General features: G+C 46.3%; 1 protein-coding gene across 1 annotated transcript in view; it reads right to left on the minus strand.

The window, feature by feature from the left end:
* LOC138252003 (protein mab-21-like 3) overlaps positions 1-19,968 on the minus strand; it is a 130,614-nt gene that overhangs the window by 32,208 nt on the left and 78,438 nt on the right. The window contains exon 2 of the mRNA XM_069205698.1: positions 5,509-5,737. Coding sequence (XP_069061799.1) covers positions 5,509-5,737 — 229 coding nt within the window. The remainder of the gene's footprint in view (positions 1-5,508; positions 5,738-19,968) is intronic.

The following is a 19,968-nucleotide window of genomic DNA, read 5'->3' on the forward strand; positions in this document are numbered from 1 at the left end:
TCTTCAGTCCAAGTTTGGTGGAGGTAAGTCCTTGCCTCCCCACGCTAGACTGCATTGCTAGGTACCGCGTGATTTGCAGCTGCTCCGGCTCCTGTGCACTCTTCCAGGATTTCCTTTGTGCACAGCCAAGCCTGGGTCCCCAACACTCTAACCTGCAGTGCACAACCTCCTGAGTTGTCCTCCGGCGTCGTGGGATCTCCTTTTGTGATTTCGGGTGAGCTCCGGTTCACTCCTCTTCATAGTGCCTGTTCCGGCACTTCTGTGGGTGCTGCCTGCTTCTGTGAGGGCTCCCTATCTTGCTGGGCACCACCTCTGTCTCCTCACGCAATTGGTGACATCCTGGTCCCTCCTGGGCCACAGCAGCATCCAAAAACCCTAACCGCAACCCTTGCAGGTAGCAAGGCTTGTTTGTGGTCTTTCTGCGTGGGAACACCTCTGCAAGCTTCTTCATGACGTGGGACATCCATCCTCCAAAGGGGAAGTTTCTAGCCCTCTTCGTTCTTGCAGAATCCACAGCTTCTACTATCCAGTGGCAGCTTCTTTGCACCCTCAGTTGGCATTTCCTGGGCATCTGCCCAATCTCGACTTTGTCGCGACTCTTGGACTTGGTCCCCTTGTTCCACAGGTACTCTCGTCCGGAAATCCACTTTGGTTGCATTGCTGGTGTTGTTCTTTCTTGCAGAATTCCCCTATCACGACTTCTGTGCTCTCTGGGGAATATAGGTGCACTTTACACCTACTTTTCAGGGTCTTGGGGTGGGCTATTTTCCTAACCCTCACTGTTTTCTTACAGTCCCAGCGACCCTCTACGAGCTCACATAGGTTTGGGACATTCCACTTTTGGAGTATATGGTTTGTGTTGCCCCTATACCTATGTGATCCTATTGAAATCTATTGTAACTATACACTGCTTGCATTACTTCCTTTTGCTATTACTGCATATTTTTGGTATTGTGTACATATATCTTGTGTATATTTGGCATCCTCATACTGAGGGTACTCACTGAGATACTTTTGGCATATTGTCATAAAAATAAAGTACCTTTATTTTTAGTATATCTGTGTATTGGGTTTTCTTATGATATTGTGCATATGACACCAGTGGTATAGTAGGAGCTTTGCATGTCTCCTAGTTCAGCCTAAGCTGCTCTGCTATAGCTACCTTCTATCAGCATAAGCTGCTAGAAACACCTCTTCTACACTAATAAGGGATAACTGGACCTGGTACAGAGTGTAAGTACCCCTTGGTACCCACTACAAGCCAGGCCAGCCTCCTACATTACCCTCACACAATGGACTGCCAAACCCCCTACTAGGACCTTGGCAGACAGACCTGTACTGAAAGGGGACCATGTGCACTTCAAAACCACTCTTTGAAGTCTCCCCCACTTCAAAGGCACTTTTGGGTATATAAACTGGGTCCCTGGCCCTACCAACTCTGACACTTCCTGGGACAGATACTCTGAACCAGATCTTGTAGCCTGCCAAGAGGAGCTGCCTGGCTGTCTAAATGATTCATCTGGACTGCTTTGCTGTGAAGGACTGCTGCCTTGCTGTTGCCCTGCTGCCTTGCTGGCCTCTGGCTCTGCTGAGAAGTGTTTTCCAAGGGCTTGGATTGAGCTTGCATCCGGTTCCTGAAGCCTCAGCACCAAAAAGACTTCCATTCTTCAAGGAAACTCCTTGTGCGGTGAAAATCAACGTACAACCTGCTGGAATCGACGCACAGCCTGCCCAGCGGTGAAAGAATCACTGCATCGCAGAACCGGAACGATGCAGCCCGGCTCCCTGAGTAAAGATCGATGCACCGCCTGCATTGCGACCAGAACTTTGACGCACAGCCATACCGGATCAACGCATCGCTGAGCTGGAACGATGCATCCCGACCTCCAGCGTGAGGAATCGACGCAGCGCCTGCCGTGTGACAGAAACTCTAACGCATCGCCACACCGGATCGACGCAGCACCTGTGACTTTGTCCTGCACGCCCAGAATTTCCAAGCATCATCCCTGGGCGTCAAAAGACCCCGCATTGCAGCGAGGATCCAAGACTGCACACCGGAAATCAACACAAAGCTACGTGGAAAGAATCAACAAATTTTCTGTGCGAGTCAGGAAATCTGACGCACACCTTCCTTTTTCCATGCATCTCCTCCTCTGCGGTCTTTGTGCATGTAATTGTGACACATACCAGGTACTTTGGGCACACAAGAGACAACAGTTGATTTTTAAAGACTTAAGACTCTTCTTATGATTGCAAAAGTGATATATCAACTTAAGTTAATCAAATCTTGACTGTTTTGACCTTAATTTACTCAGATAAATATCTTATAATTTTCGAAATCTGTGGGGGGTATTTTTATGGTGTTTTCACTGTGTTATTGCATGATTTATTGCACAAATTCCTTACACATTGCCTTCTAAGTTAAGACTGAATGCTCAATGCCAAGCTTCCATAGGGTGGGCACAGGATAATTTGGATTTGGATTTTCTGTGACTTACCCTGACTAGGATTGTGGTCCCTACTTGGACAAGGGTGTATACCTCTGGCAACTAGAGCCCCCATGTCTAATAGGACAAAAAACAGAAAATCTTCTTGAGCAGCAAACACAAAGCAATTTTTTTTTTATATATACAACAAACTTTTATTATTCCCTGTTTCTTCCTGATACTTGCTGGACATGCTCATCACAACATACTGATTTAAAACATTTGCTCTTTACTTGTTGTACTTGTTGTACTTTTCTAATTTTTCTATACAGATTTCGAATCAAATTAATTCAATCTTTCATTCAAATATACCATACTCTATCTCTAATGTATTCTTAGGAAGTGTTTCTAACGCATGGATATATGCTACAGCGAACGTTAGAAATAACGAGTAATGAACAATCATCATTTGCCTTCTCACCTAACACACAAGAGGTTCTCCAACCTTCCTGACTGCAATCTATAAAAATATTAATTTCCAGAATTACACATCACTCTGCATGTACTGCCATTTTTTGTTCTATGTATATTATATGATTGTTCTTGCTATGAACCATGTACATACCCTTGCCCCTTTCTCCCCTCCCTCTTTATAGAATTGTAACTACTTTGCTATTTTATTGTACTTTTCTTTTTCTTTCGGACAATAGAACATTATTTTTACTGCATTTTACTTTATTATAATAAACTTATTTTTTCAAACTTAAAAAAGTGTTATGGAATATGTAACAAGTGATGAATGGCTATTTCAACAAATGCACATTTCTGGCATGTGCTTTTATTTTGTAAATGTGTAATGGATGTCTCATGAATTTTTGATACGCAAGGTCAATCAAAAACACATTCAGTGATTAGTGATTGCCTAGTTCAGAAATTATTCCAGGAATGTCATAAATATTATGACTGGTTCCCATCATAATTGTATTATTTTATCTATCTGAATCACTTGCTATTAGGCGCCTTTTAGTTTTAGGACCTTAAACATAAACAGCATAGGTGCTATTTTAGCTGCAGTCTCCATTTTAGTTAGTCCATCCAGCTTGTTTACCTTTGGCCCAGATACAGCATGCCATTATCTTTCAAAGAACTTGTCTAAGTGTCAGTTCATCTAAACAATGACTTTACAAACACCTAAGTCTGATACAAGTTCCCTGTGATCTCTGACACAAGGTCAGACATTAAAAGCTTAAAAGTAAACATGAGCTAAAGATGACACAAATGATTTGGGGCTTTTTACAAAATTTACGGACCTTTGGCTGCCTGACCATTGGCCTGTCTATCTCTGAACTGAATACTGCATGCCATGGTCCTTCTAGGACCCTGTGAAGCTGTCAAAACATCCAGACAATGACATTGATCACAACGCCTAATGCGCCATCAGTCTGAGACAAGTGCCTTCCTATCTATATTTCAAGGTCAGGTAACAACAATAACATAATGCAGCTAGCAAGGCTTGTTTGCGGTCTTTCTGCGTGGGAACACCTCTGCAAGCTTCATCGCGATGTGGGACATCCATCCTCCAAAGGAGAAGTTCCCAGTCCTCTTCTTTCTTGCAGAACTCCAAGCTTCTTCCAACAGGTGACAGCTTTCTCGCATCTTCAGCTGGCATTTCCTGGGCTCCTGCCCACTCTCGACACTGTTGCGACTATTGGACTTGGTCCCCTTGTCTTACAGGTACTCAGGCCTGGAAATCCACTGTTGTTGCATTGCTGGTGTTTGTTCTTCCTGCAGAATCCCCCTATCACGATTTCTGTGCTCTCTGGGGGTAGTAGGTGCACTTTACACCTACTTTTCAGGGTCTTGGGGTGGGCTATTTTTCTAACCCTCACTGTTTTCTTCCAGTCCCAGCGACCCTCTACAAGCTCACATAGGTTTGGGGTCCATTCGTGGTTTGCATTCCACTTTTGGAGTATATGGTTTGTGTTGCCCCTATACCTATGTGCTCCTATTGCAATCTATTGTAATTCTACACTGTTTGCATTACTTTTCTTGCTATTGCTTACCTAATTTTGGTTTGTGTACATATATCTTGTGTATATAACTTATACTCATACTGAGGGTACTCACTGAGATACTTTTGGCATATTGTCATAAAAATAAAGTACCTTTATTTTTAGTAACTCTGTGTATTGTGTTTTCTTATGATATTGTGCATATGACACCAGTGGTATAGTAGGAGCTTTACATGTCTCCTAGTTCAGCCTAAGCTGCTTTGCCCTAGCTACCTTCTATAAGCCTAAGCTGCTAGAAACACCTCTTCTACACTAATAAGGGATAACTGGACCTGGCACCAGGTGTAAGTACCTCTGGTACCCACTACAAGCCAGGCCAGCCTCCTACACTAGAGCACGGACACATGATAGCACTGCATTCTAGGTTACGGACACAGGTGGCACTACATTCTAGACCATGGTGCTGCATCGCACTGAAACCTTGTGAGTATCTGTCTAGGGCACTGTATTTGTTGTCCTTCTTCAATCAAGTAAACATTTTTGTTAACCAACTTGAACCCTGCATGTTCTGTCCAAGGTTCATTGCTCATATTTTGAATGTTCATATATAAACATTCTGTGGTTTGATTAACAGGATGCATTTTGTATTATTGATTCTATTAGTGTGTTAAAGAAAGTGGGTAGTGCTTATGTGATAATCCTGTGTCTCATTCGTAATATGAAAAATTAGGACATTCTTGTTTTGCAAACAATGGATGCATGAGTTGGATTTGTGTGAGTCATGTATAGATCAGTGGGTGAGCCTTGTGAGAACAGAGTTCAGTGGCCTGAAAGAAGGAACAAGATGCAGAGACATTGATGACAAAAAGAACCGTTCCTCCAGGCCAGGACTTAGAGGCCCCAATGGCTGTTGCTTGGATACAGCATGGGAAGGTAAGTTATTAAGGTCTTGATTTAAAGGTAGCAGAAAGAATGTGTGTACCTCTTGCTTTCAATAAAAGGACCTCAGTGGAGAAGAAATGAGGTGTCATCAGCCTCCCAAAATATAACCGCCAGATTTGCCCTCCTACCTCCAGTACAGGTGGTGCTTGGCCACCAGGTCCACACCAGCTATTTGTATCTCATGGATCTTCTCTGGAGAGGGCCAGGACTGTTCAGAACGCGGCCAAGGGATCTTCCACCCAACTAAAGGATGCTTGATGATCGGCACCAGATCCACACTGATGTTCATCTGCTCATGGGGGACAGAGAATGTGACAGCGGGTGTCTCTTGCTGCAGTCGCTGGACAGTCACTTTACCTAACCATCACAAAAGGACAAAGGTGAAATGAAGGAACATGAGATATATAACAATTTTATTACAAGACGGATGCTCTTATTAAGAAGTCTATTTTCTTACTGTTTATTTCACAGTCATTTAACCTTCTACATATCCCATAATGAGTTTCTTTTTTTAACAGCAAATGACAAAAAGAACCAATAACGTCTACAGTATATAGAGGCCAGTAATGATGGGCTCCACCTCTTTTCTTGCTGCTGAAAAGTTAAGGGGGAGCTCCTAAGGCTGAGCATTTTGAATGTGGAAAGTTATGTTATATCATGTGCATATGTAAAGCGCACTATCACCTGCAAGGGTATCCTGGCACTGAGCAGGTGGGTGTGCCTGGCCTTTCTATGGCTGGTTGGTTAATTCAAAAACTAGGTCTTCAAGATGAGAGGAGGCTCTGAACGGAAGCAGGAGGCCAGTCCCCAAGCTTGAGAAGAGATGTAAGAGAAAGCCCGTGTTCCTGATCTGCTTCTATGTATGTGTGTGAGTAGGAGATCTGCTGAGCAGAGGTGTCCGGGTATTTTTTGGAAGGAGATGCAATGGATCTGGTGGGTGGGGCCTAAGTTGTGTAGTGCCTTGAATGGGTGTGAGAGGTTTTTGACATGAGCACATTTGTGTATCAGGAGCCAATGGAGCTCCAGGAGGTCTGAAGTGAATTTGTGTGGGAGGTTGATGATGAGCCTGGCTGCTGAGTTCTGGTTGATTTGTGCTCTTCTAGTGAGCTGCTTGGTGATCCCGGTGTAGATGGTATTCCCGTAGTCCAACTTGCTGGTGACTGGGGCATGAGTGACAGTTTTGTTGTGGTGTTGCTTGGTAGACATTTTAATATCTTCCTCAGCATCTTCAGGGTGTGTAAGCAGGATGCTGTGACCGTATTGACCTGTGCAGTCATGTCCAGTTTGCTGTCGATGATTATTCCGAGGTTCTTGGTGAGGGTGCTGCATTTGGATGTGGGACCAAGTTCAGCTGTCCACCAGCTGAAATCCCATGGTGAGATGTTCCTGCTGAAGATCACTACTTCTGTCTTGTTTGTGTTGAGCTTGAGACAGCTGGTTTTCATCCAGTTCGCAACTTCGGTCATGATGGAGGTGAAGTTGTGTATGCACTGAAGAGGGAGGGGGTAAGCGATGGACCCTGAGATACACTGCAGGTGTATTTGCAGGTTTTCAAGGAGAAGAGTGCCAAGCTGACAGCTTCTATTCTATCTATTAGGGAGAGGCAGATCAAGCAGAGAGTGGGTCTTTGGATGCCAATCTCATGCTGGCCCCTGATGAGGATGGGGTGTGAAACCATGTCAAATGGTGCAGAGATGTGCTGGAGAATGAGGGCTGCCATGTTTCTTCTGTTAAGGATCATGGAGCTGCCCAAAGTGAATGGTCTTCATAGTAGCAGAGGTGTCTACAGTGGTGACGGCAGGCCACTGGGTCAAGGTGTGCTCTTCAGTAGTGATGGGAAGTTGAGTTGGATGGTGACAGGGTCTGGTTGAGGGTCGTATATTCTGTATATAGACATGATTTTGTTAAAGAAGAATTCCAAGAGCTTGTTGCAAACATCTTGTAATGGGGTGATGTTGCTGGAAGCGGCAGGAGGTGTGGTGAAATGTTTGATGGTGGTGAAGATTTTGTTTCACCGCCAGCGACCACGTCTCCTTCAGCCACACCACGAACTCTAATGGACCGACCACCGCTGCATTCACTTCACCTTCAGCAAACCCATCAATCGCCACCGCACACCCCAACTTCCACGCAAAAGTTGGAACAAGGTCTCTGAAGCCAAGCTCACCGCCAGCCTCAATGCTACACCCCCCAAGCCGATGACGTCAACACCGCTGCACACAACCTCCACAAAAGGATCACCAACTGTGCCAACACCATTGCCGCCGAAAAGATACCCCCAAACAGAGGCAAAGCCAAGAAAGCCAACTGGTTCACCCCCACCCTCAAAGAATCAAAGCAGGTCTGCAGATGGAGAGAGAAGAAATGGCGCACCGACAAGACCACCTTAAACCACGAAACCTTCAAAAACGCCATCAAACACCACCACCAGCTCATCAGGACCACCAAAAAACTTGCCCTGCAACGACAACGCCCAAAACAGCAAAGAACTTTTCACCATCATCAGAGAATTTACCAACCCCAGCTCCGACTTCATAGACATCCCCCCACCGCAATAACTCTGCGGAAACCTCGCCAACTACTTCCACCGCAAGATTCCAGACATCTACTACAGCTTCACCACCCAGGGCCCCCCCAGCAACCCCACCACCAGCTCGTCGACCGAAGCGTCACCACGGCCCCCCCATCTCCGCTGGAACAACATCACAGATGAGGAAACCTGTATCATCATGGCAACCATCCACTCCGGAGCACCCTCTGACCCCTGCCCCCACCACATCTTCAACAAAGCCAGCAACATCATCGCACCCAAGCTACAACACACCATCAACCACTCCTTCGAAACAGCCACCTTCCCAGAGAGTTGGAAACATGCCGAGATCAACCCTCTACTGAAGAAACTCTCCGCCGACCTGACAGACCTCACGAACTACCGGCACATCTTTCTGCTCCCTTTTCCAGGCAAAGTCATTGAGAAGGCAGTCAACAAACAACTCACTGCCTTCCTGGAAACCAACAACATCCTGGACCTCTCACAGTCAAGATTCAGGAGCAACCACAGCACTGAGACCACCCTCCTCACTGCCACAGACATCCGCACCCTCCTTGACCGAGGCAAGACCGCAGCCCTCATCCTCCTAGACCTCTCAGCCGCCTTCGACGCAGTCTCCCACGACACTCTACGCTCCTGTCTCCACAATGCTGGCATCCAAGACTCAGGACTACAATGGCTTTCCTTGTTCCTCACTGGTAGAACACAGAGGGTCCGACTGCCCCCTTTTCTCTCGGAAGCCACCAAGATCATCTGCGATGTCCCCGAAGGATCCTCACTGAGCCCCACCCTCTTCAACCTCTACATGGCCTTGCTGGCCACCATCGCCAGAAGCCAGGCACTCGACATCATCTCCTACGCAAACAACACCCAACTGATCATCTCTCTCACAAACAACCCTGCCACTGCCAAGAACAACTTCCACAAAGGAATTAAGGTAGTCGCCACCTGGATGAAAGACAGCTGCCTCAAGCTAAATTCGGACAAGACAGAAGTCCTCATCCTCGGCTCCTCACCCTCTGCCTGGAACGACTCCTGGTGGCCCACCGCCCTCGGAAATGCCCTAGCCTCCACCACCCACGCCTGCAACCTCAGCATCATCCTAGACTCATCGCTCTCAATGGACCAACAGGTGAACGCCGTCTCATACGGATGCTTCCGCACCCTGTGCATGCTTCGGAAGATCTACAAATGGATCCCAACCAAAACCAGAAGGACAGTCACCCAGGCCCTCATCAGCAGTCGCCTCAACTACAGCAATGCGCTCTAAGCCGGAACAAACTCCAAGACCGGAAAAACCCTGCAACGCATCCAGAACGCCTCCGCCCTTTCTTATCATGAACGCCCCCGTCACAACCACACCTCTGCCCTCCTGAGAGACCTACACTGGCTGGCCATCGACAAGAGAATCCCCTTCAAGCTCCTGGCTCACGCCTACAAGGCCCTACATGACACCGGACCAGCCTACCTCAACCACAGACTCTCCTTCTACACTCCCGCCAGACAGCTCCACTCCGCTGACCAGGCCCTTGCCAACGTCCGATGCACATGGAAACCCACAGCCAGAGGAAGATCCTTCTCCCACATCGCTCCCAAGACCTGGAACACCCTCCCCACCCACCTCAGGCAATCCCCCACCCTGTCGCAGTTCAGGAAGGACCTCAAGACATGTCTCTTCGACTGATCCTCAGCTCCCCTCATGAGTGAGTAGTCGCGCTCTACAAATCCTTGATTGATTGATTGATTGTTTCTGCTGTTAGTGCCAACGTCGATGCGATCTGCAAGAGCTGTGCACTTGGTGTTCTGTCTCTGCTAGTGGCAGTGTCTTAGGGGTGATTAGAAGAAGTCTTTATCTGCAGTGTCCTGACTAGTTCTCCATTTGTGCTCCAGTTGCTTGCAGATGTGTTTCGTCAGCCTGAGTTCCTCTGCATAGCAGCTGGCCTGATTGGGTTCTTGCTGTTGGGTTCTGTTTGAAGGGCGTTAGGGTTTCTGCAGATGCAGTAATCCATTTGTTGAGGTTTTTAATGGCTTTACGCAAGTGTGCTTGGGCCAGTGCATGGAGAGAGCAGAAGCCCACTCTTCTGTGATGCTTTTCCAGGTCGGGTAAGCAGTTCCAGTGGTGGTAAGTCTGTGGTGGTATGAGATGATTATGCTCAAACTGACGAAGGTGTGGTCTGTGTAGGTCATAGTTGCTGGGGTGAGGCTAACATTTCTGCGGTTTTCTAGAATGGCCACAGAGTTTTGGATCAGTGCAGTCATCTAGTTGAAAGTTAATGTCTCAGAGGAGGAAGAAGGTGCTGGCATTGATGATGGCAGTGTAGATATTGAGGCCCTCATTATGAACTTGGCGGTCGAGACTGCCATGCCAGTGGTGGTGGAAATTTCTGCCACCGGCATGGCAGTCTCGACTGCCACATAATGAAGACAGTGAGGACCGCCACAGGGGGCCTTCCACCACCGCCAGGCTACAGCTGACAGGCAGCCAGACGATGGTGGAATTCTCCATCCAACAGGGCAGCGCTGCATGCAGCGCTGCCCTGCAGATAAAGAACTCTTGTTCTGCCAGCCATTCCATGGCCGGCTGCACCCGCCGCACATCGGCATTGACGGCGGCTCCATGTGAAACACTGTTTCCGCCCGCCGGCCCAGAAGAATGTTCATAATTCGGCCGGCAAGGCCTGAAGGGGGCTGGCGTCTATGATTATACCGTAAGCATGAACACGGCAGGGATTCCCGCTGTGTTCATAATGACCCCCTGTAGGAGGCTGGACTGGCTTGTAGTGGGTACCAAGGGGTACTTGCACCAGGCCCAGTTATCCCTTATTAGTGTATACGGTGTCTAGCAGCTTAGGCTGATAGATAATGGTAGCTTAGCAGAGCAGCTTAGGCTGAACTAGGAGACGTGTGAAGCTACTACAGTACCACTTAGTGTCATATGCACAATATCATAAGAAAACACAATACACAGTTATACTAAAAATAAAGGTACTTTATTTTTATGACAATATGCCAAAGTATCTTAGAGTGTACCCTCAGTGAGAGGATAGGAAATATACACAAGATATATATACACAATAGCAAAAATATGCAGTATAGTCTTAGAAAACAGTGCAAACAATGTATAGTTACAATAGGATGCAATGGGGAAACATAGGGATAGGGGCAACACAAACCATATACTCCAGAAGTGGAATGCGAACCACGAATGGACCCCAAACCTATGTGACCTTGTAGAGGGTCGCTGGGACTATTAGAAAATAGTGAGAGTTAGAAAAATAACCCTCCCCAAGACCCTGAAAAGTGAGTGCAAAGTGCACCAAAGTTCCCCTAAGGACAAAAGAGTCGTGTTAGAGGAATAATGCAGGAAAGACACAAACCAGCAATGCAACAACTGTGGATTTCCAATCTAGGGTACCTGTGGAACAAGGGGACCAAGTCCAAAAGTCACAAGCAAGTCGGAGATGGGCAGATGCCCAGGAAATGCCAGCTGCGGGTGCAAAGAAGCTTCGACTGGACAGAAGAAGCTGAGGTTTCTGCAGGAACGAAAAGGGCTAGAGACTTCCCCTTTGGTGGACGGATCCCTCTCGCCTTGGAGAGTCGTGCAGAAGTGTTTTCCCGCCGGAAGGACGCCAACAAGCCTTGCTACACGCAAATCGTGCGTTTGGCGTTTTTGGACGCTGCTGGGGCCCAGGAGGGACCAGGAGGTCGCAAATTGGACCTGCAGAGAGAGGGGACGTCGAGCAAGACAAAGAGCCCTCACTGAAGCAGGTAGCACCCGGAGAAGTGCCAGAAACAGGCACTACGAGGATGCGTGAAACGGTGCTCGCCGAAGTTGCACAAAGGAGTCCCACGTCGCCGGAGACCAACTTAGAAAGTCGTGCAATGCAGGTTAGAGTGCCGTGGACCCAGACTTGGCTGTGCACGAAGGATTTCCGCCGGAAGTGCACAGGGGCCGGAGCAGCTGCAAAGTCGCGGTTCCCAGCAATGCAGCCCAGCGAGGTGAGGCAAGGACTTACCTCCACCAAACTTGGGCTGAAGAGTCACTGGACTGTGGGGGTCACTTGGACAGCGTCGCTGGATTCGAGGGACCTCGCTCGTCGTGCTGAGAGGAGACCCAAGGGACCGGTAATGCAGCTTTTTGGTGCCTGCGGTTGCAGGGGGAAGATTCCGTCGACCCACGGGAGATTTCTTCGGAGCTTCTGGTGCAGAGAGGAGGCAGACTACCCCCACAGCATGCACAAGCAGGAAAACAGTCGAGAAGGCGGCAGGATCAGCGTTACAGAGTTGCAGTAGTCGTCTTTGCTACTATGTTGCAGGTTTGCAGGCTTCCAGCGCGGTCAGCGGTCGATTCCTTATCAGAAGGTGAAGAGAGAGATGCAGAGGAACTCGGCTGAGCTCATGCATTCGTTATCTGAAGTTTCCCCAGAGACAGAGACCCTAAATAGCCAGAAAAGAGGGTTTGGCTACCTAGGAGAGAGGAAAGGCTACTAACACCTGAAGGAGCCTATCAGCAGGAGTCTCTGACGTCACCTGGTGGCACTGGCCACTCAGAGCAGTCCAGTGTGCCAGCAGCACCTCTGTTTCCAAGATGGCAGAGGTCTGGAGCACACTGGAGGAGCTCTGGACACCTCCCAGGGGAGGTGCAGGTCAGGGGAGTGGTCACTCCCCTTTCCTTTGTCCAGTTTCGCGCCAGAGCAGGGGCTAAGGGGTCCCTGAACCGGTGTAGACTGGCTTATGCAGAATTGGGCACATCTGTGCCCAACAAAGCATTTCCAGAGGCTGGGGGAGGCTACTCCTCCCCTGCCTTCACACCATTTTCCAAAGGGAGAGGGTGTCACACCCTCTCTCAGAGGAAGTTCTTTGTTCTGCCATCCTGGGCCAGGCCTGGCTGGACCCCAGGAGGGCAGCTGCCTGTCTGAGGGGTTGGCAGCAGCAGCAGCTGCAGTGAAACCCCAGGAAGGGCAGTCTGGCAGTACCAGGGTCTGTGCTACAGACCACTGGGATCATGGAATTGTACCAACAATGCCAGGATGGCATAGAGGGGGCAATTCCATGATCATAGACATGTTACATGGCCATATTCGGAGTTACCATGGTGAAGCTACATATAGGTAGTGACCTATATGTAGTGCACGCGTGTAATGGTGTCCCCGCACTCACAAAGTTCAGTGAATTGGCTCTGAACAATGTGGGGGCACCTTGGCTAGTGCCAGGGTGCCCTCACACTAAGTAACTTTGCACCTAACCTTTACCAGGTAAAGGTTAGACATATAGGTGACTTATAAGTTACTTAAGTGCAGTGTAATATGGCTGTGAAATAACGTGGACGTTATTTCACTCAGGCTGCAGTGGCAGGCCTGTGTAAGAATTGTCAGAGCTCCCTATGGGTGGCAAAAGAAATGCTGCAGCCCATAGGGATCTCCTGGAACCCCAATACCCTGGGTACCTCAGTACCATATACTAGGGAATTATAAGGGTGTTCCAGTAAGCCAATGTAAATTGGTAAAAATGGTCACTAGCCTGTCAGTGACAATTTGGAAAGAAATGAGAGAGCATAACCACTGAGGTTCTGATTAGCAGAGCCTCAGTGAGACAGTTAGTCACTACACAGGTAACACATTCAGGCACACTTATGAGCACTGGGGCCCTGGATGACAGGGTCCCAGTGACACATACAACTAAAACAACATATATACAGTGAAAAATGGGGGTAACATGCCAGGGAAGATGGTACTTTCCTACACCCCCTTAGACTGTTTAATTGTAATTTACTAGGTGCAGGATGATGTCTGCAGTTGCCTGATGCGTTTTTCCAGAGTGGGGACACATGGGAGAGATAGGCCGGATACTGATTTCTGCTTTGTTTCTATTCATTTTGCTGAGAAGAGACAAGAGAAGCAGTGACTTAATTGTTTTCAGAGGTGAACAAAACCGACTCTCTCCCTGCAGAGCTGTTTTCAATTTTTTGTTTGTTTGTTCTCAAGAGGATTTGGTAAAACCAGCTGAATGTGAAAGGCTATTGTTGAGACAAGTGCATTTGTGTGGCATGTCGTTCTTTTTTGTATTACACTGAGTGAAGGAATGTTATTCTTAAAAACTGCTTGTAAATGCTTATAAGGTTGTAAAAGAAACCACATTTATATACTGCATATTGTTTTCATTGCACATGAAAGACAAAAATCTATTTTTGCGAAGGATTGCTTTTCAAATATATATTAAACATTAAGGGCCTCATTTACGAGGCCCTAATGGCACAATGCGCCATCAGAACGTAATTTTTTTTTACGCTCCAGTGGCGCAGTGTGGCATCCCTTATTTACCAAACCACGCAAAGCCACCTTGCGTGGCTTTTTATGGCCTTGTAAATATGGACCACTTTCACGCATAAAACGCTTGAAAGGGGTGTTCCATGGGTGCTGCTGTGGGTAAATCGGAAGCATTCCCAGATTTACAAGTCTGGGAATTTGTAAGATTCCAACGCCGCCTCACAGGTGGCTTTGAAGTGATGCAATGGCGAGAAATATGTTTATTTCTCCCCATTTTTAACTCTTTCTATGTGTGCTGCATTCTGGCTGTCCCTTCCTGCACAAAAACAATTATCCGCACAACAAAGGTATCCTTGCACCATGGTGCAAGGGGGCCTGCATTGGCGCTAGGCAGCAATTTGTTTGCCAGTGCAGGGGGAGAGGAGAGAAATGCACTGTATCTTGTAGATATGGCACGTTTCTGCCCTTTCCTGGTGGTGCAGAACAGCGCAGAAAAACACTTGCTGCTCAGCCCTGCGCCGCGGGCTTGTAAATAAGTCCCTATATTTGATACTGTCAATTCAAACTAAGAGACTCCTTTGGTTATGTTATTTATCCAGTTGTGGGGGTTCTGTTCCCTTAATGCAAGATATGTTAAATACCGAAATCATATGTGAAATTGTTTCTCAGTGAGATAACACCCAGCATAATGAGAATGCCAGAGAGTCAGAGGAGGCAGACTTTTCTTTAATATATAAGACTTCCCATACTCTGAGTCTAAATCAATATCCAGAACATGTTCTACCCCACTTAAATCTCTGGCCTCGCACATAGGCCAACGGGTGGCATCTGAAGTCTCAAGGGCCGCTTCAGGACTTGGGGGTAAAACAACTAAGAAAAAGTAAACCCTCTGAAATACAGAGTGGCATGCCAGAGCATGGAGATGGTTGAGGAGAAGGTCTACATCCTAATATAATTTCCAGCAGGGCGGAAAGGGAAAAAGGCTTTTTGGGAAACACCAATTCTGGCTTTCTTTTGAAAGGAGAAAAGTATAGTACTAAGTTTAGGCCTTAACTTAAAATGATCCACACTTAGAGAACCTTTAACTGCATGGAGGTGACCCTTACTATAAATGTTGGTGGTGCCACATGAGCTCACGCAGAACTGTACAGCTGTGATTGTGTTAGATTTTTGTACTATTGATACCATGTGTGACACATTGTGTATATACGTTAAATTAAATAACAGTAAAGGCGGTTTGACAAAAAAAAAAGAATAGACCCTATGTTGGGGAAAATAGCCAAGTCAGAGGCTGGATGTTCTGTACAGGGAACCCTATTTGGTAAAAAGAAATTAGTAAACATGTTCAGACTTTCTACTCCCTGGACAAAGCTCACACATCTTTCACGAAAGTATTTGCTCAAGTTTCTCCCTGGGTTGGCAGATTTAAGGGTCGCTTCGTGGGCCGAGCAAAATACTACAGACCCTACTTCAGCCACCAGAGATGGTTCTCCAGGCCACTCTCCTTCACACAAAAAGGAAGGGGAGGAAGGACAAGCAAGGGGCAAAACAACTTAAGGTAAGAGTTCTTACCCTACCCTTTTGTGGTATCGTGGTCGCATAGAGAACAGGGCACAGGGATCAGGTAGAAATAAGCTTGGAATAAAGTCTTCTTTATTGAAGAGGACCCCCAACAGCACCAAGCACTTGTCTGTCTCTGTGAACAGCAGGTGAAAAAGAACAATCGCCTGTGCATTTTAGAACCACCCTAGGGCTCGAGGCAGCCAGGAATCCAAACCAGAACATGCAAATACACACAAATGCAGCTGCCATTACAGAAATAAATAAAGTACAAAAATGGCTAAAAATACTGCATACTACATCGCCCCCTTCCCTTTCACAAAACACAGAGTTAAGATAAAACTAAATCCCACAATCTGACTACACGAGAACTTCGTGTGCAAGAAAGTTCCTTGGCTACATCTTCACTATGTAACAGTAACACCGGACTCATCACACCTGGGTTCCATGCCACTATTTCTTTGAATGTTTTGACTTTACAAAGATCTTTACAAGGCCTCTGATGGGAACTGCAAGAGGTAAAAACGGTGCTAGTGGGACTATTCACTTTCTTACTGCCATCATAAAACGTATCACTTTAAGTGACATCAGAGGTTAACATGGAATCTTTGGACACTCTTACAGAGTGCGTACATAAACATATCTCTTTCTGGAAATCAGACAGTAGAACCACACTGTCATGATTCCCCCACCCTTTCTCATCAAATAATACAGAAGCCTCGTCTGCTCTAATCCCTCTCACTGGCATGGAAAATCTAGATTCACCTTTATTGACCTTAAAAGGTTTCTTGATCAGAACCCATCCATTCATAGTAACAGGGACTTATTTCACCTTCTTCCTGCAATCATAGTTCATTTTCTGCAGGATTTGCTTTGAAATGACCCTTTTGCTCAACTAGTTCTTAACCTCTCCTTTATTAAAAAGATGTTTCTTTGCAAGCCAATTAGGCAACAACTTAAATCTAGCTTCCCTTCGTCTTAAAGCCTTGAAAGGTGTCACCCCGTGGTAGAATGGGGTGTAATTAAGTACACCTAAATCTTAGCATATTGCCCTGCTGCCTGTTGAGCCCTGACTCTGCTGTCAGGATTCTGCCTTCCCCACAAGTGCTCTCTAAGGGCTTGGATTGAGCTTGCCTCCTGTTCTGAAGTCTCAGGGCCACAAAGAACTCACCAAAGTGAAGAAATTCCCAGAGCATCAGAAAATCGATGCAACACATGCAGAAATCAACTCTGTGCCTGCCTCACGGCAGAAAAATCATCACATCGCCTATCAGATCAACACAGTACCTGCTACTTTCCACCAGCGCATCAAGGATTTTCAACGCATATCCCCGCATGGCAGTGAGGAACCAAGGCTGCGCTTCTGGAAGGAGATGCATCCCCTTGCAGCGTGGAGAGAAACGATGCATCGTCTGTGCCGGGCCAGAACATCCGACGCAGCGCCTTAAGATTCAACGCATCTCCTCCACTGTGACCCCGTGCATCATTATTTTTGACGCATCCCAGGTACTGTGTGTTACAAGGATACAATCACTGATTCCTAAGGATTGAGACTCATTTAAATCTTTAAAAAGTGATATCTTGACTTATGCATATTGGATTTTTGTCATGTTGGTCTTATTTTATTCAGACAAATATTATCTATTTTCCTAAACTGGTGTGGAGTACGTTTTGTGGTGTTTTCACTGTGTTACTGTATGAGTTATTTCACAAATACTTTACACATTGTCTTCTAACTTAAGCCTGCTTGCTCTGTGCCAAGCTACCAGAGGGTGAGCACAGGATAATTTTGTTTTGTAGTGACTTACCCTGACTAGGGTTGTGGTCCCTACTTGGACAAGGGTGTATACCTCTGCCAAGTAGCGACCCAATTTCTAACAGTTTTGATTTAATGACCTTAAATCAATACATAGTGCCAGCTCTCCAGTTTTTTCTTAGTAAGAACTACTGGAGAGAGCCATTTCACAGAATCAGGTGTAATTATTCCCTCAGAACGCAGTCTGTCAAGCAGTTTTTTTAGCTCATGCCTGACACTTATGAGCAGTGATCTAACTTTGTTCATCACTGGCACAGCATTATTCTTCCATTTAAGACCATGGTCAAATCCTCTGACGAGCCCCAATTTGTCCTTAAATACATCAGGGAACTTAGAAATCATGAGCCCTATTACATCATCATGTGCATCCACTGATAATGCAGGCATTTCACCCAACATAATTGGCACAGCATGACCAAGGCACAGTAGGATCCCCAACTCAGCCAAATATCTCCACCCAACAATATCCCTGCCATTAACTGCTAAATAGACTTTAGTGTTGATCTGTCTACCCCTTCCCAAGACCTCTAATGGAGACCAGAAATAACAATAACCTAAAAGGTTGATGTCCTGCTCGCCAAAAGCCTTGGGACTAATGTCCGGTGGTAATAACACAACTGTCCCTTTATTTGTTTGTGCCTAGGAGAAGTATCAGGTGTGTCAACAGTCAGAAGAACATTAGAAAATCTATTGATACACTCCTGTGCATCATCCTGAACATCAGAATCATAGACATTGCTAATTTTGACTTTATTGTCTACATTACCAGCTGCACTTTTAAAAACACCTTGGAAATGGACAACCTTCCATCAACGGTTGCACCTTTTCCTTTTAGCAGGACATGAAGGATTGTTCCCAATATGATTTCTTGACCCACAACAATAACACATTTGAGTTTGTGTATGAGTTTGCATTTGCTGCCTCCTTTTCCCTCTAAAGTTCTTAACATTGACCGACAAACAGGACTTTCCTCTGCACAATAACTTACAGGAGCCTGCCCGCATGGTTTGACATAACTTGCATGGTGATAATTGATTTCTCAATACTTTTTGCTACATCCATAGTCTCTGACAAAGATGGGATATGACATGTTCTTGACTTTTTGTCGCAAAGCAATTAAAAACAAATTGGTCTCTAATGTGTACATCAACGTTGTTGCCAAAGTTACATGAAGATGCTAAGATTCTTAATATGGCAATGTGCTCCTCAATTGTCTAATCACTCGATTGTTTACATTTGAAAAAGGTAAATCTTTCCAGGAGGACAATGGATCCCTCCAGAAATGGCCTTCAAATTCTTTCTTTACCTTCCAAATAGACATTCCAGGGCACACCATCCCCTAATGGTGCAGGTGGCAAATTATCAAAAACTATTTGTGCCGCAAATCCCAAATTATTGAAGAATTGGGCCAATTTCCTTGCCGGTTCATATCTATTAGCATCAATGGCTGTCAAATAATTCACAGCCACTCGCTCCATTTAATCTCTGGTTTCCCAGGTTTCTGTAGAAAGGGTAGCATCTGCACAACACCCTCACTAATTGCCATAATACTGTGTCACATGCAGCAAATTTAGAAATGTCAGAAATAAGTTTAAACAAATTATGCTAAAGTGCAGAACCCCGGTAATTAAGATACCAGAGAGTCATATAAAGTAGACTTGTAATTGTCGGGAAGATGCTGAACGCCTATCAAATCAAGCACAGTGGCTAGCAATGTCAAAATACGCTGCACGCTTATGTTATAAAGCACGAAACACCTTACCAGTAATGCAGAGTATATGCAAAGAATGGTATGGCAATGTGCAGTGAACGGACAAAAGTGGAGCGATTGGGAACTGGAGTCAAAACACCGCAGGGAACAATAAATTATGCAGCAAAATCGGCAGGAGATCCTACAAACATCCTTTCAGGAAGGTAAACTGCCCAAACCAATATGGCAAACAGTGTCTTACGTCAGACGCTGGAACAGATGGTCAAACCAATAAGGGCATGAATGCGCTCTGACGTCAGTGGCCCTGCGCACTTCAAGGCACTTCAGGGCAGACACTCATCTGGAACTTACTGCGTGGCCGACATGCACACTGAATGGCTCAGGAAATCTCCAGCTCAGGCTCGGCGCACCGGTCTGTACACAGTCGCACCAGTCGAGCCAGGTAATAGTCTGAAAATGATGGCCCGATGAAGCCAAAAAAAATGGAATCACCAGGGTCACACAGTCTGCAAGGGTTCAGCAAAGCTGAAAAGTCAACTGTAGGAAGCTGGCCTAGTGTGTAGTGGGTACCAAAGGTACTTACTCCTAATACCAGGTATAGGTATCCCCTATTAGTGTAGTGAAGGCAGTGTCTAGACGCCTGGCTCTATAGCGGTAGCTGTGGATGGGTAGCCAAGATTTATC

The sequence above is a fragment of the Pleurodeles waltl genome, chromosome 1_2 (assembly GCF_031143425.1).
Source record: "Pleurodeles waltl isolate 20211129_DDA chromosome 1_2, aPleWal1.hap1.20221129, whole genome shotgun sequence".
In the NCBI taxonomy this organism is placed as follows: Eukaryota; Metazoa; Chordata; class Amphibia; order Caudata; family Salamandridae; genus Pleurodeles; species Pleurodeles waltl.